Source organism: Piliocolobus tephrosceles, chromosome 9 (assembly GCF_002776525.5).
Source record: "Piliocolobus tephrosceles isolate RC106 chromosome 9, ASM277652v3, whole genome shotgun sequence".
Classification (NCBI taxonomy): domain Eukaryota; kingdom Metazoa; phylum Chordata; class Mammalia; order Primates; family Cercopithecidae; genus Piliocolobus; species Piliocolobus tephrosceles.
In genome coordinates, this window is record NC_045442.1 from 31,284,234 (window position 1) to 31,310,380 (window position 26,147).

Consider the following 26,147-nt stretch of genomic DNA (forward strand, 5'->3'; position numbering starts at 1 on the left):
GCCAGGCTGGTTTCAAACTCCTGACCTCAGGTGATCTGCCCTCCTCAGCCTCCCAAAGTGTTGGGATTACAGGTATGAGCCACTGCACCTGGCCGCCAGGTTACTCTCTATTAGAATCCCTGAAAGGAAACCTCTGAAAATTCATTCCAAGTCCCTGATCCAGCTTTCTCTTCCCAAGCCTGAAGACTGCATAGTTCTCATAGCTTATGGTCCTGCCATTTGTCATGGGAAGAGCGGCAACAGGACTCTTTAGTGGCCTCCTTCCCTCGGCTCACAGCCCCTGCTCAGCAGCATTCCCATGCCCCCTTGGGCCTCCTCTTAGGCCCCCTGCTTGCTACTCAGTGCCTATCAGGCTAGCCCAGAGAGACTCACCACAGGCCCCCAGCTCAGATGGAATCTCTGGGGGAGGTGGATGTCCAGATGTCCTGGTGTCACCAGCAGCAGAAGTCAGGTGGGCTGAGGCGAGAGGCTTTGGGCCATGAGGCTCCATGGGCATGGGGTCTGGAGATGGTAGAGAATCGAAATGGCACTTCTTAGTGCTTTCTTTCCAGCAGAGCCCTAGCTACCCAATAGCCTTTCTTTTTTTTTTTTTGAGACGGAGTCTCGCTCTGTCGCCCGGGCTGGAGTGCTGTGGCCCGATCTCAGCTCACTGCAAGCTCCGCCTCCCGGGTTCACGCCATTCTCCTGCCTCAGCCTCCCAAGTAGCTGGGACTACAGGCGCCGCCACCTCGCCCGGCTAGTTTTTTGTAGTTTTTAGTAGAGACGGGGTTTCACCGTGTTAGCCAGGATGGTCTCGATCTCCTGATCTCGTGATCCGCCCGTCTCGGCCTCCCAAAGTGCTGGGATTACAGGCTTGAGCCACCGTGCCCGGCCCCAATAGCCTTTCTACCCACCCAGGGCACAGACAATAAATTCAGCTTTGGGGACTCTTTGTTTTTTTTGAAACGGAATCTCGTTCTGTCGCTCAGGCTGTGATCTCGGCTCACTGAAACCTCCACTTCCCGGGTCCAAGCGATTCTCCTGTTTCAGCTTCCTGAGTAGCTGGGACTACAGTCACCCACCATCACACCTGGCTAATTTTTGTACTTTTCATAGACATGGGGTTTCACTATGTTGGTCAGGCTGGTCTCGAATTCCTGCCCTCAGGTGATCTACCCACCTCGGCCTCCCAAAGTGCTGGGATTACAGGTGTGAGCTATTGCGCCCAGGCAGGGGACTCTTTTTGATAAAGCTGGGCTGAGCCCCCTACCCTGGATGACGGTCTGCTTGAAGAGTTCATCTCGTAGGTGAGGCAGAAAACAGTCAATGCGCTCCCAGGTGATCTCCCAGAGGGCCGAGGGGCCGCCTCCCCGTGCATCTGCACTGTGGAAAATCTCCGCTGTGTCCATCACCAGAAGCATGTTCTTCAGAGACTCAGGGATCGCCTCTGACTGCAGGTGGCAGTGGGACCATGAGAATAGGAAAGAGGGCATGGGGGAGTATGGTAAAGGGAGGTAGCTACCAAGGGGGAAAGGGCAAGTCCTTCCAGCAGGTGGGACAGGAGGCAGGCAGCCGAGCTGAGGTGGAACATACCAGTAAGTCGCTGGAGCCTGCGTGCATGTACTTGTCCATGAAGTCCAAGATGGTGAGCCAGAGGGCCGCAAAGGTAGAGAGCGACAGCAGTGGAGACAGGTGCTGCAGGAAGACCTACAGCCCACCAGCCCCCTTCAGCTGAGGGGACTGTAGGAGCCTCTGGACCCCTCTCTGAGGCTGGGTGGCTAAGCCTGTCCTATCTTGTATGAGAATCTTAGATCAGAGATAGAGGAATCTCTGATCTAAGATTCAGAATCCTCTCGGGTCCCCAGGTCCAGCTTAGTGTCCATAGCTGGGGGGTTGTGAGCACCTACAATGAATCTTAGGTCCTGCCAGAAGCCCTGGTTTCCCTCCTTGCGAATAGGCAGGTATGGGAGAGAGGGTGGGTGTAGGGTGGTGAGCAGTACCTTAGAGAGCAGTGTGGAAGCCCTCATCCGGGTCTCCTCCATCCCGCCCACATCTGCAGGGCTGATGTTCTCCAAGAGCTTGGTAAGTAGAGGAAACAGCACCTGGTGGGGATAAATGTGCAATGTCTCCCTATGAGGGTCAGCTAGGCAGCCTTGCCCCAAGGAAGCCAGGAACTGGATGGGCACAGAGCAGAAGAGAAGGTATGGTGCAGGCTGAAGACTCACATTAGGGGCTCTTCAGGCTGCCTGGCTTTCCTTTTCTTAGGATTTGAACTTTATCTTAAGACCAGTAGGAAGTCCCACCTTGTTAAAACAGGACTCCCATTCCAGGGCATCTAGCTTTTGCAGATCATGTACAAGTAGTGCTCGCTGCAGATAGGTCAATGCCTGCATCCGTACCTGGCGCCGGGCATCGCAGCACAGGCAGGCAATACCTGAGAGCAAGAGCAGGGTCAGGATCCTTCAGGCATTTTGATCCTGATGCTCCCCAAACTCCCTACCTCTGCCCCTCCTGGTTTACCCTGCAGTAAAGGGCACCAGCAGTGGGCCCAGAGGGTGCGAGAATCAGCTTCGATCTTCTGGCCATCTGTCTCCAGGTGGCGTTGCTCCTCTGCCCATGAGCTGTAGATAGAGGCTGCCCGCGTGTGCAGGGTGTGCATCAGGTCTAGCAACTAGGATCACAGAAGGGGGGAGGACATGAGTGGGGTTAGGTCTGGGGGATCCCTTTCCCCCTTCTCACTCACTGACCCTGACTGAGTCCTCAAGGTGTCCCTAGCACCAATCATGCCATACCTCACCCGCTTGCTACTCTTTCCCTTGACTTGACTTCCTGGTTGTTCCAGCCCTTGCAAAGGACTCTCCAAGTCAGATTACTCATGAGAGAGAAAGACTTAGGAGGTGTATGGACTGAGTATTTCATAATCCTGATTCACAGTGAGAAAGATACTTTCTTTTCAATTCTATTTCATACCTGCTGATGACAGAGACAGCCTCACGTTGTTAATTTATTTTTTGAGACAGGGTCTCACTCTGTCACCCAGGCTGGAGTGCAGTGGCACAATCACGGCTCACTGCAGCCTCGAACCCCCGGGCTCAGGTGATCCTCCCACCTCAGCCTTGCCAGTAGCTGGAACTACAGCTGTGTGCTGCCACGGCCAGCTAATTTTTTGTATTTTTGTAGAGATGGGGTTTTGCCATGTTGCCCAGGCTGATCTTGAACTCCTGGGCTCAAGCAATAGTCCTCCCAAAGTTTTGGGATTACAGGTATGATTATACCATGCCTGGCCCAATTTTATTTCTTATTTTTTGAGACAGGGTCTTGCTCTGTGCAAGGCTGGAGTGCATGACACCATCATGGTTCACTGCCTCCTAGATCTCCTAGGCTCAACAAATCCTCCCACCTACTCAGCTACTCAGCCTCCCCAGTAGCTGAGACTACAATGTGTGCCACCATGCCCAGATAATTTTTGCATTTTTATTTTTGTAGAGAAAGGGTCTCACAATTTTTCCCAGGCTGGTCTTGAACTCCTGGCCTCAACTGATCCTCCTGCCTCAGCCTCCCAAAGTGCTGGAATTACAGGTGTGAGCCACTGTACCTGGCTGTTAATTTCATTTTTTTTTTTTTTTGAGACGGAGTCTTGGTCTGTCGCCCCGGCTGGAGTGCAGTGGCCGGATCTCAGCTCACTGCAAGCTCCGCCTCCCGGGTTCACGCCATTCTCCTGCCTCAGCCTCCCGTGTAGCTGGGACTACAGGCGCCCGCCACCACGCCCGGCTAGTTTTTTGTATTTTTTAGTAGAGACGGGGTTTCACCATCTTAGCCAGGATAGTCTTGATCTCCTGACCTCGTGATCCGCCCGTCTCGGCCTCCCAAAGTGCTGGGATTACAGGCTTGAGCCACCGCGCCCGGCCTAATTTCATTTTTAAAACAGAAAACCTCAGGCTCAGAGGCTTTGATGGGCAATAGTGTCTGGCCAGATTTAATACATTTTTACTTTTATCATTTTTCTTTTCTTTTTTTTTTTTTTTGGGGGAGGAAGTCTTGCTCTGTTGCCCAGGCTGGAGTGCAGTGGTGCAATCTCGGCTCACTGAAAGCTCCGCCTCCCGGGTTCACACCATTCTCCTGCCTCGGCCTTCCGAGTAGCTGGGACTACAGGCGCCCGCCACCACGCCTGGTTAATTGTTTTGTATTTTTAGTAGAGACGGGGTTTCACCATGTTAGCCAGGATGGTGTCGATCTCCTGACCTCGTGATCTGCCCACCTCGGCCTCCCAAAGTGCTGGGATTACAGGCGTGAGCCACTGTGCCCGGCCACTTTTGTCATGTTTTTATGGTTATTCTATTTAAGGCAATTGGTTCTCCATCAATTTAGTGATATATACTCTGCTCACAGAATTAATTTTATATGCCTTTGAATAGATACAGGGTAACTCTGGAAGGACAGACAAGAAACTGATGACAATGGTTGCTTCTAGTGAGGGGAACTCAGCAGCTGGGGACAAGAATGGATTGGAAACTTACTTTTACCAGTTTACCCTTTTGTATATTTTGAACCTACTTACAAAATAAGTAAACCTTAGTTTAAAAATAAATTTAAAGGCCAGGTGCGGTGGCTCACACCTGTAATCCCAGCACTTTGGGAGGGCAAGGCGGGTGGATCGTGAGGTCAGGAGATCAAGACCATCCTGGCCAACATGGTGAAACACCATTTCTACTAAAAACACAAAAAATTAGCCAGGCATGGTGGCACACGCCTATAGTCCCAGCTACTCGGGAGGCTGAGGCAGGAGAATCGCTTGAACCCGGGAGGCAGAGGTTGCAGTGAGCCAAGATCACACCACTGCACTCCAGCCTGGGTGATAGAGCGAGACTCCATCATAAAATAAATAAAATAAAATAAAATAAAATAATAAAATAAAAACAAATAAATAAATAAATTTAAGCAAATAAAGACTTACAGGTAAGGTTTTGGGTAAGGGAATATTGTTAAGATGGTGGCCCAGGGCCTGGGCTGGCACACATGGGCCCTTCCCCTCAGCCCTGGCTTTCCCTGGCCGCCCCAGTCTCCCAGTATCAGGTGCAGGGGAGGAGAGGAAGTAAAGGGTGCCATACTTACGTCCTGACTGACCTGTAAAGACACCGTATGGTAGCTGGCAGGCACGCCTTCATCCTCATCATCATCACTCTGCCCGCCCCGAGAGGCATGTTGGCTGGAGGTTCGAGGCCGACGAAGCATTGATCCCTCTTTGGATTTCTTCTTGAAGCGGTTCCCTTTGCTGTCATATTTGTGACTCTTGCCACGTTTCTCCTGGGACTTGCATCCTGAGCAGAGCCAGACTCAGGTCACATTTCCGTGTCTATATAGGCATAGATATCCTGCCTTTTCTCCCCTCTCGGCCTCTCCCCTGCATAATCGCATGGCTATTCCCCAGCTGCCCCCTCATCAGCTGACCCACCGCCATTCAGACTGGCCTCCACAAAGATCCGGAGAGTCTTGACACAGAGCTCAAAGTTGTCAGGTGTGATGTGGGCAGCATCACGGACGATGAAGGACAGCGATTCCACACACTTAAGCAGAGACTTAGTGTCATGTGGCCCCAAATCCAGTCCCACTGTTAGGCTGTATTGATTGATCAGGGGTGAAGGGCCTGGGCGGCTGGGCCCTGGCTTGGAGTTATCAATGTCATCCTTCCCGACCTGTAAAGTACACAGAGGAGCTGGGGACCCAGGCTTGGCCCCTATGTGAATGTCCTTGCAGAGGACCAGGAATTCTTCCCACAGGTCAAGCAGGGGAGACTCAATTGCTGCCCGTATTGTCACTCACCACTAACCAACCACTGTTGACCACATCGGCATCTGTGGCTGATCGGTGTATCTTGCCCGGCCTGCCATGGTCAGTGTAGACCTCTGAGTCAGAAGTGTACCCTCGATCCAGGCTCACATCATTCTGATGGTAGGATGGGAGCTCACTGTCTGACTGGGCCCCTACAGTAGGCAGGCAGAAGGGCAGAGTCAGGGTAGGGATGGGGCACTGGGATGAGGGAAAAATCAGGCTCTCAGAAAAAAGATGCTGAGGCCTGGCCTCCCCTCTCTCTGGCATGGTTTACTTTAATTTCTGTCAACAAAGGGCCAAAGGATGGCCAGAACAGCTTCTCTGTTGACCAAATAAGGTGGCAGGCTAATCTGGGCTCCTGATGGCATCTAGTGGCAGCTATAGTACCACTCTAGGGAGTGGTGGCAAGGACAAATAGGCAGTGCAGAAGGCTGTGAAGCCAGGCTTTCTACTGTCCTGAGGACTGTTTTCCCAGTTTCTGGGATTTAGTGATATATCGATTTAGTGATATAAAGTCTGCTCAGAATTCTGGGAAAACAGTCCTCAGGACAGCTCAGAAACAGAAACTGGGAAACAGTCCTCGGGACAACTCAGTCCTCAGGACAGTAGAAAGCCTGGCTTCATAGCCGTCTGCATTGCTTATTTGCCCTCATGCTATTTAACTTATGGGTACTGGCCAGCAGGCACTGGAAGCTCTGGAAGCAATGGCAGAAGCCAGGGCTGTTTAATATGCTGAACGTAGTAACCTGTGTTTTGTTTTCCTGTCCCAAATCCTGGGGTGTAACTGTTTATCTGCCAGCCTGAGTCTCCCTGGGAAAGAGCTTACCAGCATCAGGTGCATCTGCCCTGGCTGTGGCCTGCAGAGCAGCTGGAGGTTTCACCCCTGAGCCGATGCACTCCAGCAGCGTGAAGAGTGTGGCCCAGTCATCACCTGAGTGAATGTTGGCTGCGTTGGTCTTCAGGAGTTCATGGAGCCCATACGCAACCTGGTGGCTGACACGGGATAGCACACTGGGCTTCATCAGTAGCAAAATGCGCAGGGAGAGCAGTACCTGGAGTGGGGTTAGGGTAGGAAGTGGGGAGTGGGCACACAGCTTCCTGTCTAGTTTTCTTCCCCACCAGTCTCCTTAGGTCAGTGAAGACAGTTTGGCTAGGACCCAATTTAGGATACTGCTCTGGTCTTTTCTTTTTTTCAAATAGAAATACATTAATTATATTATTTGAGACAGGGTCTTGGTCTGTCTCCCAGGCTGGAGCACAGTAGCACAATCACATCTCACTGCAACCTGAAACTCCTGGGCTCAAGTGATCCTCCTGCCTCAGTCTCTAGAGTAGCTGGGACTACAGGTGCGTGTGACCACACCTGGCTAATTTTTTTTTCCTTTTTGGAGAGATGGGGTCTCGCTATGTTGCCCAGGCTGACCTTGAACTCCCAGGCTCAAGTGATCTTCCTGTCTTGGCTTCCTGAAGTGCTGGGATTATAGGCATAAGCCACTGTACCCAGTCTCAAATAGAAATTTTTATTGAGAAAATTATAGGTTAATATGCAGTTGTAAAGAAATAATACAAAAAGGTCCCTTACACACTTGCCCAGTTTATCCCAATGGTAACATTATGTAAAACTATAGTATAATATCATAATCAAGATACTATCTGATCTTACTCAGATTTCCTGTTTTACTTGCATTTTTGTGTGTATTAATTTCTATACAATTTTATTACCTGTGTAGGTTTGTGTATCCACCACAAAACAACATACTGAACAGTTCCACCACAACAGTATCCCTCATGTTGCCTTTTTCTTTTTTTATAGACAGGTTTTGCTCTGTCACCCAGGCGGGAGTGCAGTGGTATGATCATAGCTCACAGCAGCCTCAAACTCCCGGGCACAAGTGATCCTCCTGTGTCAGCTTCCTGAGTAGCTGGAACTACAGGCATGCACCACCATGGCCAACTCATGTTGCCCTTTTATAACCACACCCACCTCTTCCTTCCTGTCCCCATCCCTAACCCTTAGCAATCTGTATTCAAATTCTTTTTTCTTTTTTTTTTTTTTTTGAGATGGAGTCTTAACTCTGTCACCCAGGCTAGAGTGCAGGCAGGATCTCGGCTCACTGCAACCTCTGCTTCTCGTGTTCAAGTGATTCTCCTGCTTCAGCCTCTCAAGTAGATGGGATTACAGGTGCGAGCCACCACACCTGGCTAATTTTTGTATTTTTAGTAGAGATGTTGGCTAGGCTGGTCTCGAACTCATGACCTCAAGTGATTCACCAGCCTCAGTTTCCCAAAGTGCTGGGATTACAAGTGTGAGCCACTGCACCCGGCCTGTCTTCAAATTCTAAAGTTCTATCATTTCAAAAATGTTATGTAAGTGGAATTATATATTCTATAACCTTTTTAGATTGGCTCTTCTTTCACTCAGCATAGTTCCCAGGAGATGTCTGTTGCTTTAAATCGCTGAATAGTATTCCATGGTATGTATGTACCACAGTTTATTCACCTATTGAAAGTCATCTGGGCTGATTCCAATTTTTGGCTATTACAACTAAAGCTTCTATAAACATTCATGTACAGGTTTTTATGAGAAAGTAAAATTTCACTTTTCGGGGATAAATGCCCAAGGCTGCAATTGCTGGGTTTATGGTAACTATATGTTTCATTTTATAAGAAACTGCCAGCAGAGTAGCTGTACCATTTTATATTCCCAAGCAGCAATTTTTGAATGTTCCAATTTCTCCACAGCCTTTCAGCATTTGGTATTGTCACTACTTTTTATTTCAGCCATTCTGAAAAGTGGGTAGTGATGTCTCATTGTGGTTTTATTTTTTTCAGATGGAGTCTTGCTTTGTCACTCAGGCTGGAGTGAAGTGGCATGATCTCAGCTCACTGCAACCTCTGCCTTCTGGGTTCAAGTGATCCTCCCACCTCAGCCTCCTCAGTAGGTGGGACTACAGGAGTGCGTGACCACGCCCAACTAATTTTTGTATTTATTGGCAGAGACATGGTTTCACCATGTTGGCCAGGCTGGTCTCAAACTTGGAACTCTGGAGGCGGAGGTTGCAGTGAGCTGAGATCACGCCACTGCACTCCAGCTGGGCGACAGAGCGAGATTCTGTCTCAAAAAAAAAAAAGAAAAAGAAAAAGAATCACTCTGGTATTAAGACTTACTGTCTACTTTGGGAGGTGATCCACCCACCTCAGCCTCCCAAAGTGCTGGGATTATAGGCAGGAGCCACTGCGCCCAGGCTCATTGTGGTTTTAGTTTGCAGTATTCTGATGGTTAATGATGCTATCTTCATTTCATGTGCCTATTTGCCCTCTGTATGTCTTTTTTGGCGAAACATCTGTTCCTATGTTTTGTCCATTTTCTATTAATAATTTGATTGGTTTTTCACTGTTGTGTTTTGAGAGTTTCTATATTATAGATACCTTTCTTCAAATATGTGATTTGCAAATATTTGCTCCTCGTCTATAGCTTGTCTTTTCATCCTCTTCACATAGGCTTTCATAGAACAAAACTTTAAAATATATTAATGTAGTCCAACTTATCAATTTTTCCTTTTCTAGATTGTGCTTTTAATGTCAAGTCTAAAAATTATTATTTTTTTTGAAAGAGAGTGCCCCCCTGGATCTGTTCCATCCAGTGTTGAGGCAGGAGACAGATCCACGGGATTGCCAAACGTGCTAAAAATTATTTGCTTAGCTCTGGATCCTGAAGATTTTCTCCTGTTTCTGAAGTTTTTATAGCTTTATATTTAAATCTATAATCCATTGGAGTTAATTTTCCTGTAAGGTATGAGTTTTAGGTCAAGGTTCATTTGCTTTTTCCTCCTATGGATTTCAATCACTCCACTACTTATTGAACAGGCTGTTCCTCCTCCACTGAATTGTTTTTACATCTTGGTCAAAAAAAATCCACTGAACATATTTGTGTTGAGCTTATTTCTGGACTCTCTACTTTCTTCCATTGATCTACGTGTCTGTCCCTCCATCGACACCACATCATCTTGACTACGGTAGCTATACAGGAAGTCTTTTTTTTTTTTTTTGAGACAGAGTTTCACTCTTGTTGCCCAGGCTGAAGTGCAATGGCGTGATCTTGGCTTACTACAACCTCTGCCTCCTGGGTTCAAGCGATTCTCCTGCCTCAGCCTCCTGAGTAGCTGGGATTACAGGCATGCCCCACCATGCCTGGCTAATTTTGTATTTTTAGTAGAGACGGGGTTTCTCCATGTTGGCCAGGCTGGTCTCAAACTCCCAACCTCAGGTGATCACCTGCCTTGGCCTCCCAAAGTGTTGGGATTACAGGCGTGAGCCAATGTGTCCAGCCGACAGTAAGTCTTTTTTTTTCTTTTTGAGATGCAGTCTCGCTCTGTCGCCCGGGCTGGAGTGTAGTGGCACAATCTCAGCTCACTGCAACCTCTGCCTCCCAGGTAAAAGTGATTCTCCTGCCTCAGCCTCCTGAGTAGCTGGGATTACAGGCTTGCATCACCACGCCCGGCTAATTTTTGTAGTTTTAGTAGAGATGGGGGTTTCACCATGTTGGTCAGGCTGGTCTTGATCTCCTGACCTTGTGATCCACCCGCCTCGGCCTCCCAAAGTAGACAGTAAGTCTTAATACCAGAGTGATTCTTTTTTTTTTTTTTTTTTTGAGACAGAATCTCACTCTGTCGCCCAGCTGGAGTGCAGTGGCGTGATCTCAGCTCACTGCAACCTCCGCCTCCGGAGTTCAAGTGATTCTCCTGCCTCAGCCTCCCAAGTAGCTGGGATTACAGGTGTGCACCACCACACCCCGCTAATTTTTGTGTTTTTAGTAGAGATGGGGTTTTACCATGTTAGCCAGGCTGGTCTCGAACTCCTGACCTCAAGTGATCTGCCTGCCTTGGCCTCCCACAGTGCTGAGATTATAGGCATGAAGCACTGCACCCAGCCCAGAGAAAATGATTCTTTCCACTTTATTCTTTCTAGCTATTCTAGAGCTTGTGCCTTTCCATCTAAATTTTAGAATAAGCTTACCTATGTCTACAAGAACCTTTCTGGGATTTTTATAGGAGTTATGTTGGATTTACAGAACAATTTGGGGAGAAGTGACAACTTTACTATGTTGAGCCTTCCAATCCACGAACATAGTATGCCTCTTCAATTATTTACATCTTCTTCAACTTATTTTGTAGTTTTCAGCATACAAATCTTATACATGTTTTGTCAGCTATATATTACTTCACTTTATTTGGAACACTTGTAAATGGCATTGTATTTTAAATTTCAGTTTCCATATTGTTCACTGTTAGCATGTAGAGATATAATTACTTTTTGTGTATTGATATCACATCCTGTGACCTTGCTGAACCCACTTATTAGTTCTATGCTTGTTGTTTTTTGTAGTTAAGCAAAGAGATCTCAGGTGGGTCATAAGCATGACAGGAAACCAGGTATAGAGCTGGGACTATTATAAGGCAGTAGCAGGCCAGTCCTACCAAGCAGATTCTTAGGAGGCTGAGGTGCAGAGCACAGGCTCCATGCCTGAGGCCATTTCAGGCTCACTCACAATGCCCCCTGCTAGACTGCACCAGCCCTGTGGTTGGTCACTGGGCTCATGCTATGGGGCACTAAATGTACTCTCTGTCTCAGGCTATATTCATAATTGACAACTGTGGCCTTAATCCCTTGCATACCTGCCCACTCTCCAAGATGAATTCTGTTTACCTGACCACTGATCTCTTCTCTCCGGAGCAACCGAATGGCCAGGCGTAGCAACCCCACCACTGCCCGCTCCACAAGGAAGCAGAAATCTTGTGCCTGAACACAGAGGTGGTATAGATGGTCTCGAACAGTCTGCCACACACAGCCCACACGATCCCTGTGTAGATATAAAGGAATGAAGATAGTCTCAGCCAGAGAGGCCACTGGGCATTAGGTCCCCTAGGCCTTTCAGGGTTCATTGATATTATACCTTAAGTAGACAGGAATGATGAGTAAGCTTTTCCCCTGCTGCCTACCGTTCCCCAGAGCCCACTCAGCCAGATGGCTTCCATCCCTTTGGCACAAGCTCAGCTTGGGGTCTGCCTAAAGACTACGCTCATCTTACCTGTTCTCCAACACAATCCTTAGTAGCATCTCTAGGCAGAAAGCAGCATCTTCCTCATCATATGTCTCTTCATCTGGTGTCACTGAGACCAGAGCCTGAAGGGGAACAGCAGCAGAAAAGTAGGCATGGAAAAGAAGCCAACCACTGGCCCTGTCCTGGCAGAAATAATACTGTCCCTATCACCCCTCCCAGATTCAGCCAGTTGTTCCATGTTTCCTTTCTTCATCCTTTACCTTCATGAGCTCCTGTAGTGACTCCAGCTGGAGGAACTTGCTTTCTGTGATCATTTTTTCTGGGTCACATTGCTAGAGAGGGCAAAAGAGAGAGGGGGTCTTTGACAAGGGCTGAAGGGAAAAGAATGTCCCCAAGAGCCAGGGAGAGAGGGCAGAGTCAGCCCTGGTTACAAATCTGGATGATTTATTCTTCAGTTCACTGGGTAGCATCTGTCTAATAGGAAGGTGTCTAGGCTTTCTCACCAGGGGTGGATGGGCAGTTACCTTTATACACTCTAAGGCCATTCTCTTGGCCTCTTGGTTTTCAGTGGATGGGCCCCGCACACTAGACTGCTCAGGACCACTCAGTGTTAGCCAGCTCACAAAGCTCAGCACTGTTGACTCTCCTCTGTAGAAAAAGGGCACATGACCTGGTGAGCCCCAAAGTTCTGACTCTCCCTCCCCAAGCCCCTGAGCCTCTGGTCTGCTCTTACCGGTTTGATGGTGTCTCTTCCCGCTGTAGAGAGATCTTGCCATTGGGATCCACAAAATCTTCCACCTGGAAAAGTAAGTCAAAATAATTTCTTTCCATATGTCCTTTGTATTTTGCCCCTGCCTCCACCCACCAAAGTACTCTGGATTTCCTCCTGTAGGCTTCTGCCCCTATACTATTATTCCAATTGGTGATTGGCAATGGCATCTACCAGCCTTCTTTTACAGCTATCCCCTAAGATCTGTGTTCTTACGTTTGAGGCATTCCTGGTGAGCTGCGGCAGGCATCAGGCCCAGCATTACTCTCAACTACTTACTTCTACATACAGATAGCATACAATGTTGCAGCTCTTGCCTTGTTATTGCTGACTAGTCTCCTACTAAGAATTACCTCCACCATAGCCTTGGGCAGTAGTTGGGCTCGGAAGAGCTGCAGCATGGCCTCCATGATATTCTTCCAGCCCTCCCGCAGGATGTCACCATGACGATGGGCCAAATGGAATACTGTCTTGGCTGCAATATGGGCTTTAGGGTTGCTTCCAAATACACTGGGCAGGTTCTCAATAGACTGGAAAAGAGGATGAGAAGAGACCTAAGGCCGAGCTAATGTCTAGAAAGGAAAATCTCTTAGGTCTCTGCCTATGATGGTTCCCTCAGGGTCCTTTTGTTGGCTCTGCTTCAATCCCCCATAATAACTGGTGGGAGTGGGTTAACCTAGTTAAGGCCTTCCCCACTCCTATATCTCCTTTCCCATCCCCATTACATGAAGTAACACTAGTTTTATCCCAGAGTGTGCAAGACAGAAATGGCCTAAGCTCTGGTATATTCAAGTAGGGGCAGTGAGGGAAGATGCTGAGGGCAACCAGGTCTGTTGATAAGGGTAGATCCATGGCTAAAAGAGAGGTCCTCCTTTGGAGCTCCAAGTACAAAGTTCCTGCACCTGCTCACCTCACTGCTGAGAGCTGTGAATTTGCATAGAGAGATGATGAGATTGTCAAACACATCGCTGAGGCCATAGTGGGCGGAGATCATGGCGCACTTCCTGTAATGTTACCCCCATCCCAGAAACAGAGTCACTGGAAGGCCAAGCAGCCCTTCCAAGTCCCTGAGCTTGCATGGGGCTCTTCCCCAGTCAGTCCCAGGAAGAAACCTTTTAATCTTGTTTCTGTTTAAGACTGAGCTTACCCAAGCTTCAGCCTCCCTCCAAAAACTCAGGGGGATCCCCATTCTAACGAAGAGTAGGAGTCAGAGAGGCATGGAGAAAACCACGTTAGCTCACAGAGGTGAGCTTGCGGGAGGTGAAGACCAAGGCCAAAGCTGGGCTACCTGAAGCCTGAGATGGCTTTCTGGATGATTGTCTCCTCAAGGCTTTTGTCAAAGACATAAGAGAGAGCAGCAATAGTGGGGCCCCAGGTCATGGTGAAGAGGTCAAGATCATAGCTGGCAGTAGGCACACGGAGGAATATGCCCTCAGGGGTGGCACCTCGATGAAGCAGCACATTCCACACGTAGTTCTCCCGAACCAAGCCCGTCTGCTCCTCAGGCATTACAATTTCCTCATTCCTGTCAGGAGGTAAGGGAAGGAGCAGTTGCACTGCTTTGAACCTGACTGGTTCCAAACCAAGACTAGGAGTTCATCCATACTAGCACTCTCCACTGATGAGAGGTCATCAGAACTGCAGCTCAGTGGTCTGCTTTCCACCCACCAGTGGAAGGAGGGAGAAAGAAAGGAAGTGTCCTATAATCTCAAAGCCCTATCTGGAAGTGAGGCCTTCAGTTCTGTAGTAAGATCACACATTCTTACTGGGTGTGACAAAATGAACAATTCTATCTTTTCTGATTTACAGTAAAGAACTAAGTGGCCCATTTCTGACCTGTAACCTGGGCCTAACACTCCAGTGCCCATCTTGGGTTCTCCACCAGCCAGAAACTGCATCTTGTAAGCTAGAGAGGAAAATGTAGCTGTTTAAAGTTCAGAAAATGGGGCCATGATATCCTACTTAAGAGCAGCATTTTGGACCCTGGCTTAGAGTACTAGAGTCCCAGTACCATTCGGGCTTCTTTAAGGAAGAAACAAATTGGCAGAGAGGGGGCTGCCCAACTAAGTCCTAAGGCTAAATCCAGGGCACGTGAGTCACTGTAGTCTGACATGACTGTAAAAACTAGGAAAGGAAGAAATGTGCTTCTTCTTAACAGAGACACTGCACTATTCTCTATGTATACTCACTTGATGGCATGGTACATGTCCTCCAGGATGTCTTGCTCAAAGTCCTTGCCTCCATTCACACCTTTTAGATTTTTGCGAAACTCCTAGAGACAGGCCAGTAAGTTTTTTCCCGTGTCAATACTGAAGCCCCACTCAAGGGACTACTGGGTTTTTAGTAAATAGGACTCAGGAAAAAGTAAGTGAAAAAACCCACTTCCCCACCCCAGTCTCTTTTCTAGGTTGGCCAGTCCTTCCTGATTCCTTGAACAGAACCCCATCCATCATGCCCACTGGAAATCCTATGTCATTCCTGCTACCTCCAAAGCTGTGCTGGGTCTTCTTTGCCTTGACTAGGACCCAAGCTTACCTCCAGGGTCATGGGTGCATTCTGTTTACGAACATTGTGGTTGTGCTGGTCAGTATTAAGCATGATGACAGCATAGGCCAGGGAAAAGCAGGCATCGCTATTGGCAAATGGGGAGCCATTACAATTCTGAAAAAGCAAAGATCCCACCTGTGTCAATGCCCTTCTCTGGCCAATTAAACCCTCACTACCAATCTACTGGTCAGTGCTAGTACAGAGGGGAGGTACCGTCCAGAAAGTAGCCAGCCTCTTGCCAACTCCTTAACAGAAGCTGATCTCCTCGTGGAAAGGTCACTAATTTTGCTCTCTGCCTTTTTTAAGAGACAGCAGGCTGGGTGTGGTGGTTTATGCCTGTAATCTCAGCACTCTGGGAGGCCAAGGCGGGCGGATCATGCGCGGTCAGGAGTTCGAGACCAGTCTGACCAACATGGCAAAACCTCATCTGTACTAAAAATACAAAAATTAGCCAGGCTTGGTGGCAGGTGCCTGAAATCCCAGCTACTCGGGAGGCTGAGGCAGGAGAATTGCTTGAACCCGGGGGGCAGAGGTTGCAGTGAGCCGAGACTACGCTACCACACTCCAGCCTGGGTGACAGAGCAAGACTCTGTCTCCAAAAAAAAAAGAGACTGCAGTGAGCTAAGACTGCACTACTACACTCCAGCCTGGGTGACACAGCAAGACTCTGTCTCCAAAAAAAAAAAAAAAAAACAGATAGCAGCTGGATTCTTCAGCCCTCAGTCAAACTGACCTTGGATCCTGGGCTCAACCCCTGACACTCAAACTCACCATCCAACGCTCCGTGAATGCCTCCAGCAACCTCTGGATGACTGGTGCTTCCCCAGGCAAACGGAAGGCTTCCAGGTAGAGGCGGAGAGCTTCGTCCAGTCGCAGACCCTGAAAACTGAAGGTACTATAGGGAAAGAAAGGAAGAAGAGGCTGAAAAGTGTAAGCTGCACATGTCAGGCTCTTTTAGTCACTGTCCTCCTAACCTACTCTTACTCGAAGAGAGGAGGCTGAGGTGTCTAGCAAAGGGGCAGTATCTCCTGTTCATCCTTAACACAACCCCTAGCCTTAATACTTTTCACATCCACAGACTCTTGCCTAGAACCCTCACCCCCTGAAACCCTGCTCTACCCCTTTGCAATGGACTCCATGCAGAATGGAAGGGCTCCCCAAACTATCTCATTGGAGTCCCTTTCAGGTACAACAGATATAAATGATGGGAAGAGGAAGAACATTGGCCAGGGTCTCCAGAAGAAATTTATGGAGACTGCTTTGAGGTAGGGATGTTCTGTCCCTTTAATCCGATCACTAACCTTGTCCCACCTTTTTTTTTTGAGCCAAGGTCTCACTCTATCACCCAGACTGGAGTGCAGTGGCATGATCACAGCTCACTGCAGCCTGGAACTCCCAGACTCAAGTGATCTTCCTGCCTAAGCCTCCTGAACAGCTGAGACTACAGGCGTGTGCCACCATGCCCGGCTAATTTTTGTTTTTTGTTTTTTTTTTTTTTTGAGACGGAGTCTCGCTCTGTCGCCGGGGCTGGAGTGCAGTGGCCAGATCTCAGCTCACTGCAAGCTCCGCCTCCCGGGTTCACGCCATTCTCCTGCCTCAGCCTCCTGAGTAGCTGGGACTACAGGCGCCCGCCATCTCACCCGGCTAATTTTTTGTATTTTTTTAGTAGAGACGGGGTTTCACCATGTTAGCCAGGATGGTCTCGATGTCCTGACCTGGTGATCCGCCCGTCTCGGCCTCCCAAAGTGCTGGGGTTACAGGCTGGAGCCACCGCACCCGGCAATTTTTGTATTTTTTATAGAGACAGGGTTTCACCATGTTGCCCAGGCTGGTCTTGAACTCCTGAGCTCGAGTGATCTGCCTGCCTTAGTCTTCCAAAGTATCAGGATTACAGGTGTGAGCCACCGTACCTGGCTATATCCCACATTTCTTACAGCTTCCTCACCTCACAAAGCTCTCCAACAGGTCAATGTTTTTGCGGTCACTCACAAACTCTCCAATCATTTTCTTGTCCAACCGAGGGTTCTCTCGGAGCCACTGAGCAACCTCTGTATTGTCCATTGGGATGGTGAGGAGGCCTTTTTCTTGCAGAAACTGAATCCCCTTCTTTGGTTTCTGATTGAACTGCTCTGTGCCAGTGATTAGCAGCTGCGTGAGAAAAACTAGAGGTATAGAAGCTACTTTGCCTCTAAATTAGACAAGGCCAGCCTAGCATCCACCATAGCCCACCCACAGTTGGTCAGCTAAAAAGCTCCTAGGATGTGGTTCTTCATGACTGCAGAACTAAGGCTAGATCATAGCGGCCTTAGCTTTCCCCCATCTTTATGTCTAAGTGAATTGGCTTACGAGCTCTTTTTTACTCCTTTCCTGAGTGCTCAAGAAACATAAAACAGCTCCTCTCCTCTACCTTAGGATACGGGAAAAAGCAGAAGAAAGAAACTAGATAATTCTTCTCTCCAGTTTTATATCCATCCCTTACATTTGTTGACAGCCAGCCTCTTGTTTTTAGCCTGGCTTTGCTTTTTTGGTTGCCTAGCTTAATGCCCTGGGTTTGAAGGACAAAGTGGACTAACTGTGGAGGCAACTCATCTTTATGTAAGTCCAGTCATGGCCATGCACTCAAGGGCACACATGAACCAAAGTCATTTAAGCTGGCAATAAAGAAAGGGTTAGGTTTTTTTTCCTTTTTCCGAGACGGAGTTTCACTCTGTTGCCCAGGCTGGAGTGCAGTGGCGCAATCTCAGCTCACTGCAACCTCCGCCTTCCAGGTTCAACTGATTCTCCTGCCTCAGTCTCCCAAGTAGCTGGGATTACAGGCTTGCACCACCATGCCCGGCTAATTTTTGTATTTTTAGTAGAGATGGGGTTTCACCATGTTGGCCAGGCTGGACTCAAACTCCTGACCTCAGGTGATCCGCCTGCCTCGATCTCCCAAAGTGCTGGGATTACAGGCGTGAGCTACCATGCCAGGCCAGAAAGGGTTAGGTTTTCTTTGTGTTAAGAAACCCAAAGTACAGGCCAGGTGCGGTGGCTCACGCCTGTAATCCCAGCACTTTGGGATGCCGAGGCGGGTGGATCATGAGGTCAGGAGATGGAGACCATCCTGGCTAATATGGTGAAACCATCTCTACTAAAGATACAAAAAATTAGCCAGGTGTGGTGGCACGCACTTGTAGTCCTAGCTACTTGGGAGGCTGAGGCAGGAGAATTTCTTGAACCTGGGAGGTGGAAGTTGCAGTGAGCTGAGATCGCACCACTGCACTCCAGCCTGGACAACAGAGAGAGACTCCGTCTGAAAAAAAAAAAAAAAAAAAAAAAAAAACAGGAAACCCAAAGTACAAACAGTGATTTGAACATTGCTATTCGAACCTTACTAAAGCACCAGAATAAATATCAATTCCCCTTTATTGCCAACCACCATGCTAGGGCTGGAGATGACCAGTAACCTTCAATGACTCACAGGACACCAACTCTCAAGGCTCCTGTCACTGCCACTAGTCACACTTGGTTCTCAATTGGTATAGCGGCCGGGCGCGGCGGCTCAAGCCTGTAATCCCAGCACTTTGGGAGGCCGAGACAGGCGGATCACGAGGTCAGGAGATCGAGACCATCCTGGATAACACGGTGAAACCCCGTCTCTACTAAAAAATACAAAAAACTAGCCGGGCGACGTGGCGGGCGCCTGTAGTCCCAGCTACTCAGGAGGCTGAGGCAGGAGAATGGCGTAAACCCGGGAGGCGGAGCTTGCAGTGAGCTGAGATCTGGCCACTGCACTCCAGCCTGGGCGGCAGAGCGAGACTCCGTCTCAAAAAAAAAAAAAAAAAAATTGGGTATAGCATTTGCCCAGGGGCATACACAGGGTATGCTCAACTACATAGCTTAGGATTAAGGGAAGGGCTTCAAATGGGAGTTGCTGAAGTCCCAACAAGCCCAAAGACTGGCCTCAGGAAGCTGTACAATGAGGTGCTAGACTCTCCTTCATCTTCACCCTCTGAGTTGGAAATCCTACAACAATGGACACCCAGGAAGAGGTGGACAGAGGTTGGGGAATATCTGTATGTACCTTCTTTTTGTTTTTAATTTCAATTAGTTCCCGTGGATCTGGCAGGAGACAGGAAAATCGAGGTGGCTTCCGGGCAAACTTTTTGTCAGCTAGGAGTAGGAAGAAGAGAGGGGAAAAATCTGTAAGACCTTTTTTTACCCAGATAAGGACTTTTGGAAGGTCACCAATATACTCCCTAGTTTCAAGGAGGAGCCTCAGAAATCTTGTCCTCACCAGTCTTCCACTTCCCTGGAAGTCCTATCAACTGAGGGTCCATATGTTTGCTTCCCTCTGAGTCTGAAGGCAAGGCGAGCTACCAAGGCTTGCTTAGTTACTATCCTAGGTGTCTGCTCCCTCCCTCTGCTCTCCACCAGGCCCTCCAGGTGAGGAGCTTAGGGTCATGGACACCCAGTACCCACCCCCAGAGTCACCAGCTTCCTCCAGATCACTGCATCCTGGTCTCCCATGTTCTGGTGGCAGCCGCCCTCCACCTGGCAGATGCAGGCCTGGGATGTCTGAGGCCATGCCTACGGCTTTCCCATCGCTGGCTGCTCTCTCAGCTGGTAAGAGAGAAGAAGATACGCGAAGACTTACAGGGTATGAAGCCAAGCAGAGCTGCAGGAGAGGTCAAATCCAAAGCCCAGAAGACCTGCATGGTTCCCGCACAGGGCGCCAGCCCTGACCAGGACAAACCCAAGTCAAAACAAGTTAGTCCCTGTCCCAGCCAAGGATTAGATTCTCTAATTTAATGAAGAGATTACCTAGTCATTTTCCCTGATCTTCTGCAACCTCAAATTTCAAGGGGAGAGCTAGAGAAGACTAATTAGAGTGGAGGCAGATATTGGGGATGAGGGACGGTGGGGCCTGGAGCTTTCAGAGACAGAAATCCTGTATTCTTTAAACTCTGTTCTCTTGCCATAAAAATAGTTCTGTAAAAAACCAAAGTGGGGAGGAGGAAAAAGGGAGAAGGCTATGAGTTCTGCTAATCTGCCTGACTGGCCTGTGATTTAAACCGCCAAAGCCCAGAAACAGAATTGGGAGCATCCCAGGGGAAGTGATCTAAGGACAGCAGAAAGGACTCAGAGTAGAGAAGGGATAAGCATAGAACCCTGGGTTCATCAAAGAAAAAAATGCCTCTCACTATTGCTAGCTTCTCGGGTGCCATCTACTATCTCACAGCTTGGTCTTGCTGTCTCCTTCTTCTCTTGCTGGGTGAGGCTGTTGAGGACTTTGGCCTGGCAGTGGGCCTCGGTGCTGTCAATCACTGTCAATAGGGCATCAAGAGATAGTAGGTGTGTTGTATAGAGTTGACCAGACACAGGGAAGGCATTCTGGAAGGTAAACAGATCCATTAGACTCAGGAGAACACTTTACACTTGGATCATTTTCTAAAAATTTCCAAAACCTCTTCTAACTTGTACATTGCCTTTAGAAAACACCTTTCTTCTTTCTGTTTCCCAGCTCTCAAGTGTTCCCCTCTCTGTATGTAGCATCCTCACTACCACCAGGGAGATTTCCTTTATAATGCCTTTTTTCTAGAGGCCAGTTAATAGTGTTCAGCACCTTGGACAGCAGCTTTGTGAGGTCCTCAAAGAGGTTGGAACAGTAGTAGTCACAATCATAGTTGATGTAGAGCTCTGTGACAAAGCTGGGGATGCGCCAGAGCTGCACAATGGCCTCCAGTGCCATCTCCTTCATCTCGTAAGGCATCTTGGGGTTCTCCACAGTGATGATCTCCATAAGCTTTTTGATGTACATCTGGCAATAATCCAGTAATTGCCATTTGGGTGGGGAAAGGATTCAAGATAGGAAGAGAAAAAATTAGACAGGAAAAACATTAAACAGGATGCAGAAGCCTGGCCGAGAGGCATGTATTAAGAGACACCCAAAGGTATTCTATCCCCTAAATATATCTCTTCTTTGGCCTCCATGTTGGGGGATAAGGCCTGGCTCTCTACCACATACCTGGTTCCAGAAAAGTTGCCTCTTGCTCTTTGTGCTCTCTATGTGAACATGACCTGGTCCTATTTAGAGTTCCTTTTAGCAATTTAGTGACAATGCTGGCTTGACTTACCTGCCTGTGTTGCAGAGTAACTGCTGGGCAGAAGAGCTGTTCCCACTCATGGTGAGGTTACCTGGCAGTTCTCATATTTGGGGTCAGCCAGTTTCCTTTAGTCTCCTTTTAACTTTTCCACAAAAGAGGCCAGCTGATTGAACCTAACTCCAGAGGCTAAAAGCACTCTCCTATAGGAAGTCCCTAAATCCTACCTCTGTAGCATGATAGAGCTGGTCCCACTGAAGATGCCATATATTTCCCTTTTTTTTTTCCCCTTTTCTTCCCACGTCAAGAAACTCACCTCCATTTGGAACTTGAGGTGCTCCCGCATGCTCTCAAACAGTAGGAAGCATACTCGCAGGGAAGCAGCATAAAGGTTCAGTCGCTCTATGCTGAGTAGCTGGAGATCAGAGTAGGGTAGGCCATGAGTTGTTTTTTTTATTTTGTTTTGTTTTGTTTTTGAGGCGGAGTTTCACTGTCGCCCACGCTGGAGTGTGGTGGCGTGATCTCAGCTCACTGCAACCTCTGCCTCCTGGGTTCAAGATATTCTCCTTCCTCAGTCTCCCGAGTAGCTGGGATTACAGGCACACGTCACCACGCCCAGCTAATTTGGTATTTTTAGTAGAGACTGGGTTTTACCACTTTGGTCAGGCTGGTCTCGATCTCCTGACCTCGTGATCTGCCTGCCTTTGCTTCCAAAGTGCTGGGATTACAAATGTGAGCCACTGTGCCCAGCCCGGCTGTGAGGTTTCTGAAGCTGACTATGGCTCAACCAAGGGAGGCAGGAGAGGCAAACTGAGTGTAGGTGTCACTGAGGTCCAGTGCTTCCAGGGAACTCTACATCTAGCCATTCCTATATTTCTCTCTGGCTGCCAGAGTCCCTGAGGAACTACTGAAACCCTCTTACTAAAACTACAGGCCAACTGGGAGGGAGATGCTTTCCTAGGTCCTATACTCTTTGCGTAATCAGCCAGACCTCTCTGTGTTCCCCTGGCCCTTGAAAGAGGCTCTGAGACCCTCTAGCAATCTTGTCTTACCTGGAATAAATGACGGCACATCTCATCCTTGATGAGGCCCAAGAGGGTCTGGCACTGGGCTACAGGGGCTGACTCAAGGGCCACTGTCAGCAAATGCAGTCCCATGTGAATCATAACCTCTGAGTTATGGCGGTCATGTGGATTGGTGAGGGAGATGAGGAATCGGAAGAGCTCGCGGATGCAGGGAAGACCATAGGGGACCAAAGCTGTGCCTGGGGAAGGCCAGGAGGAGAGTGAGACTGCTATAAAACAACTAGTCCACTGGCTTTGCCTAGCCTGCTCTGCATTACACAAGGCAATTTAAGGTAAGTGATTCTCTTTGAGGGAAAGGGCTGGGCATGATGGCTCATGCCTGTAATCCTAGTGTTTTGGTAGGCTAAGATGGGAGGATTGTTTGAGGCCAGGAGTTTGAGTAGAGAGACCCCATCTCTACAAAAGATTTTTTAAAAGGAGCCAAGTGCAGTGGTACATGCCTGTAGTCTCAAATACTTGGGAGGCTGAGGTAGGAGGATTGCTTGAACCCAGGAAGTTGAGGCTACAGTGAGCTGTGATTGTGCCACTGCAGCACTCCAGGCTGGGCAACGGGGGGGTAGGGGGGGGGGGGTGCGGGGGGAAAGGAAAAGGATTTTTTTTCCCCCTGGGGAGGTGAGGGAACTAGTCTACTTCTGGAGCAAATCAGAATTGATGATCCTACCTTTCTGTTAAAAGTCCTAAACTTTTTATTCTTCCTTCTTGCTTTCTATCGCCCCTCAAACTTCCTTCCTATAGTATAAGTTAGGGAAGGGCTCCATCCATGCCAACAGTCTTATGGCTTGACTCCATTTCCTGACTAGAAAACAGCCTAGAACTTGCAGCAACAGGCAGTAGTCCAATATCTTGGTCTAAGATGGTCTAGGCTCAGGCAGCTTAGTAGGTAGGATGGGGGAGGTGAATTGGCAGAGCCTGCCAGAGTACCCACCTTCTTTCTGGGAGGACTGTGTAAAGCGCACGCCCCGGGGATTGACGTAATCCATGTCATGGACAGAGGCAGAGTCAGAGTGGTCAGCAGGGGATGTGCACTCCTCTAACACTTCAGGGATGGACTCCACAGATGCTGACTGGGACTTTTCCACATGGGTCCCTTCCTGCTATGACCAGTAGCAGGGAGATATGGGAAGAGGGATGAGGCAAGGGCAACTTGGAACTTACTCCCCTGAAGTACCTGTCTTCCAAGCTGTCTCTAATGGGCTACAGATGTAGGGCCAGCTCAGTGGTTTATGAATCACTGCAAGATGGCTCAGGCAGGAATATGATGAAGGACTCAGAAAAACATCTCCTGAGGCTTCATTGACCTATAGTAACTAGAACCTTAGAGACACAGAGGCTCTCACAGGCTTAGAATTTTGATCATTACCTTCCAGAAAAAGGAAGGAGCTATGGCCAGCTCCTTCCCTTTTGTCAAGTACTACCTGTATGTATAACTTGATAAATCTCATGAGCTACCTCTCACAGTGAGTCATGCTGTGGGTTTTCTAGGCAGCACAACCAATTCTGAGACGCAGGAAAGATCAGAGCTTCTTTTGAAGCTACCCCAAGCTTTTTTTGAGCCAAGTCCTGCATAAAGGATCCAAAGGACCAAGCCAGTTCCCACAGTGGAATACTGAAGAGGGACATTTAAAAATCAAAGTCATACCTGGAGGTCAGATTGCTCGGGAACACCTAGCTCACTGCTCCCAGGCTCTGTAGCTGTGCTGTACCCTGGAGAGCCAGGTTGCTCTAGATCAGTAAGGTCTTCCTTGGAAGTGGTCTGGGAGGAGAATTCCAGGCCACTGTCTGTAGAGGGACTGACCACTGCTGAGGCAGCTTCTGAACTTGCAGAGGAGATGGGAGTGGGCACATCAATGAAGGGCATGCCGCCTGCCAAGAAAAGTACGTGATACTTGTAGGGGAAGAAAGAGGCTGTGGGCAAAACAAACCCTCCATGGTACTAGGGTCTCTGTTTCCCAGATTACATGCTTATCTTTGCATATATTGGTCTCTAAAGTTGTCAGAGAACAACCGTAAGTCGCTGCAGAGTTGCTGAATGGTCACAGTCTGATTTGACCTGGAGTTTCCCTTTTTGTTCTCAGCACCAAAACCAAAGCCCCTCAGTTGCTTAGTCTTCAATTTCAAAATCCCTAAGAGAGAAAGGAGCTCTTCTTCTCTCTAATCAGAGGAAGCAGTCCAGGGCACTCACCAGTGAGGTTAGATGATAAGGTGGTTCCATTGGGAGTGGGCAGCTCTGAACCTGGTGTGACTTTGGTCATATGGCGTGGGGGCCGAGGGGATCTCTTCTGTTTCTTCCACTTGGATGAATCACTCATGCCTCCTGCTCTCATTTTCAGCTGGGAATATCATACCCCATTAGCACTGGTATTGAAACTAAGACACTATCCCTATTAATCTCCCTTCATTTAGTTCTACTGATCTCTAGAAAACAAGCTATATCTTGTTTTCTAGATACAGAAATATCTGTGCTAAAGTAAGACTCTAGACCATCAGTTCACATTCCCACTCTTCTAACTTGGCTTCTACATTTACCACTTCATAGGTTGGCATGGCAGCCTCTATGTAAAAGGTGACATTCTGTTTCTGAGCTGGTCATTGGTAGGGTCAGCCCTCACACTTATCACTCTGCTTCTCTGGGTCCTGAGTATTACATTAAGCAGGAAATCCTGAATCCTATGGATGATGCATGACCCTCTTGCAGAAAGTGTAAGGGCAGGGTCTCCTTTGCCCCGACACTCAGATCTACAGGTACATGGTCTCCTGGCTTTCCTCCTCAACTAGCTTGTAAAGCAGCCTCCTACTCGTAGTTTTATCCAACTATGAGAGCCTATTCCTTCCTGTCCTAGCTTTCTTATTGCTTATGAACTGGGCCTAAGCCATAAACATATATATATATATATTTTTTTTTTTGAGACGGAGTCTAACTTTGTCACCCAGGCTGGAGTGCAGTGGCACAATCTCAGCTCACTGCAACCTCTGCCTCCTGGGTTCAAGTGATTCTCCTGCCTCAGCCTCCTGAGTAAATGGGATTACAGGTGTGGACCACCACGCCTGGATAATTTTTGTATTTTCAGTAGAGTCAGGGTTTCACCATGTTGGCCAGGATGGTCTCTAACTCCTGACCTTAGGTGATCTGCCTGCCCTGGCCTCCCAAAGTGCTGGGATTACAGGTGTGAGCCACCGCACCCAGCGAACATACCTCTTACTCTCTGGAATTTCTGTATCAGACTGGTCAAAAGCTCATTCCTTGGAGTTAAGGAAGGAATGGCCTCCCAGTTTATTTGTGGAGTTCAGGATAGAAGGTCATGTAATGCTGCTGCTGTGCTCTCTGCTGCTCCCAATTTGTTATATCATTGAGACCACCTGTCCCTCTCACTATTGGTCTTTCCAGATGCAGTTTTATGTTGTCAGATGGTAAGGCCACTGATTCGTTGACTCCTTGTTCTGTTCCACTACCCTCTTGCTGTATTTCTGTTCTTCCTATAGCTTCCTTTTAGTGGCAAGGGACAATCTCTGTCACCTGTTGACTACTCCCTAGGATCTGTGTTTTTATGTATTTCCTCCATTCTAAGTTCAAAGTTACTTTGTTTAGGCCCATTTTTTTGTTGTTGTTGTTGTTTTTTTGAGACGGAGTCTCGCTCTGTGGTCCTGGCTGGAGTGCAGTGGCGCAATCTCGGCTCATTGCAAGCTCCGCCTCCCGGGTTCACGCCATCCTCCTGCCTCAGCCTCCCGAGTAGCTGGGACTACAGGCGCCTGCCACCAAGCCTGGCTATTTTTTTTTTTTTGTATTTTTAGTAGAG

General features: G+C 48.4%; 1 protein-coding gene across 4 annotated transcripts in view; it reads right to left on the reverse strand.

Moving 5' to 3' along the window:
- Window positions 1–26,147, reverse strand: part of GBF1 (golgi brefeldin A resistant guanine nucleotide exchange factor 1) — a 141,878-nt gene that overhangs the window by 1,283 nt on the left and 114,448 nt on the right. Inside the window, exons 9-39 of one of the 4 annotated variants that reach the window (XM_023206492.2) lie at window positions 24,536–24,683; window positions 23,993–24,216; window positions 23,279–23,447; window positions 22,321–22,532; window positions 21,585–21,683; window positions 20,791–20,985; window positions 20,369–20,558; window positions 19,647–19,787; window positions 19,249–19,337; window positions 17,131–17,333; window positions 15,957–16,080; window positions 15,174–15,299; window positions 14,828–14,910; window positions 13,927–14,163; window positions 13,549–13,642; window positions 12,992–13,168; window positions 12,603–12,667; window positions 12,394–12,517; window positions 12,130–12,201; window positions 11,897–11,991; window positions 11,515–11,668; window positions 6,635–6,860; window positions 5,800–5,960; window positions 5,432–5,672; window positions 5,092–5,297; window positions 2,500–2,650; window positions 2,283–2,413; window positions 1,980–2,081; window positions 1,573–1,686; window positions 1,250–1,430; window positions 373–501 (exon numbers count right to left, since the gene is read on the reverse strand). In XM_023206492.2, the coding sequence (XP_023062260.2) occupies window positions 373–501; window positions 1,250–1,430; window positions 1,573–1,686; window positions 1,980–2,081; window positions 2,283–2,413; window positions 2,500–2,650; window positions 5,092–5,297; window positions 5,432–5,672; window positions 5,800–5,960; window positions 6,635–6,860; window positions 11,515–11,668; window positions 11,897–11,991; window positions 12,130–12,201; window positions 12,394–12,517; window positions 12,603–12,667; window positions 12,992–13,168; window positions 13,549–13,642; window positions 13,927–14,163; window positions 14,828–14,910; window positions 15,174–15,299; window positions 15,957–16,080; window positions 17,131–17,333; window positions 19,249–19,337; window positions 19,647–19,787; window positions 20,369–20,558; window positions 20,791–20,985; window positions 21,585–21,683; window positions 22,321–22,532; window positions 23,279–23,447; window positions 23,993–24,216; window positions 24,536–24,683 (4,663 nt within the window). The remainder of the gene's footprint in view (window positions 1–372; window positions 502–1,249; window positions 1,431–1,572; window positions 1,687–1,979; window positions 2,082–2,282; window positions 2,414–2,499; window positions 2,651–5,091; window positions 5,298–5,431; window positions 5,673–5,799; window positions 5,961–6,634; window positions 6,861–11,514; window positions 11,669–11,896; window positions 11,992–12,129; window positions 12,202–12,393; window positions 12,518–12,602; window positions 12,668–12,991; window positions 13,169–13,548; window positions 13,643–13,926; window positions 14,164–14,827; window positions 14,911–15,173; window positions 15,300–15,956; window positions 16,081–17,130; window positions 17,334–19,248; window positions 19,338–19,646; window positions 19,788–20,368; window positions 20,559–20,790; window positions 20,986–21,584; window positions 21,684–22,320; window positions 22,533–23,278; window positions 23,448–23,992; window positions 24,217–24,535; window positions 24,684–26,147) is intronic. The other 3 variants (XM_023206493.3, XM_023206495.3, XM_023206494.3) reach the window with 3 other exon arrangements.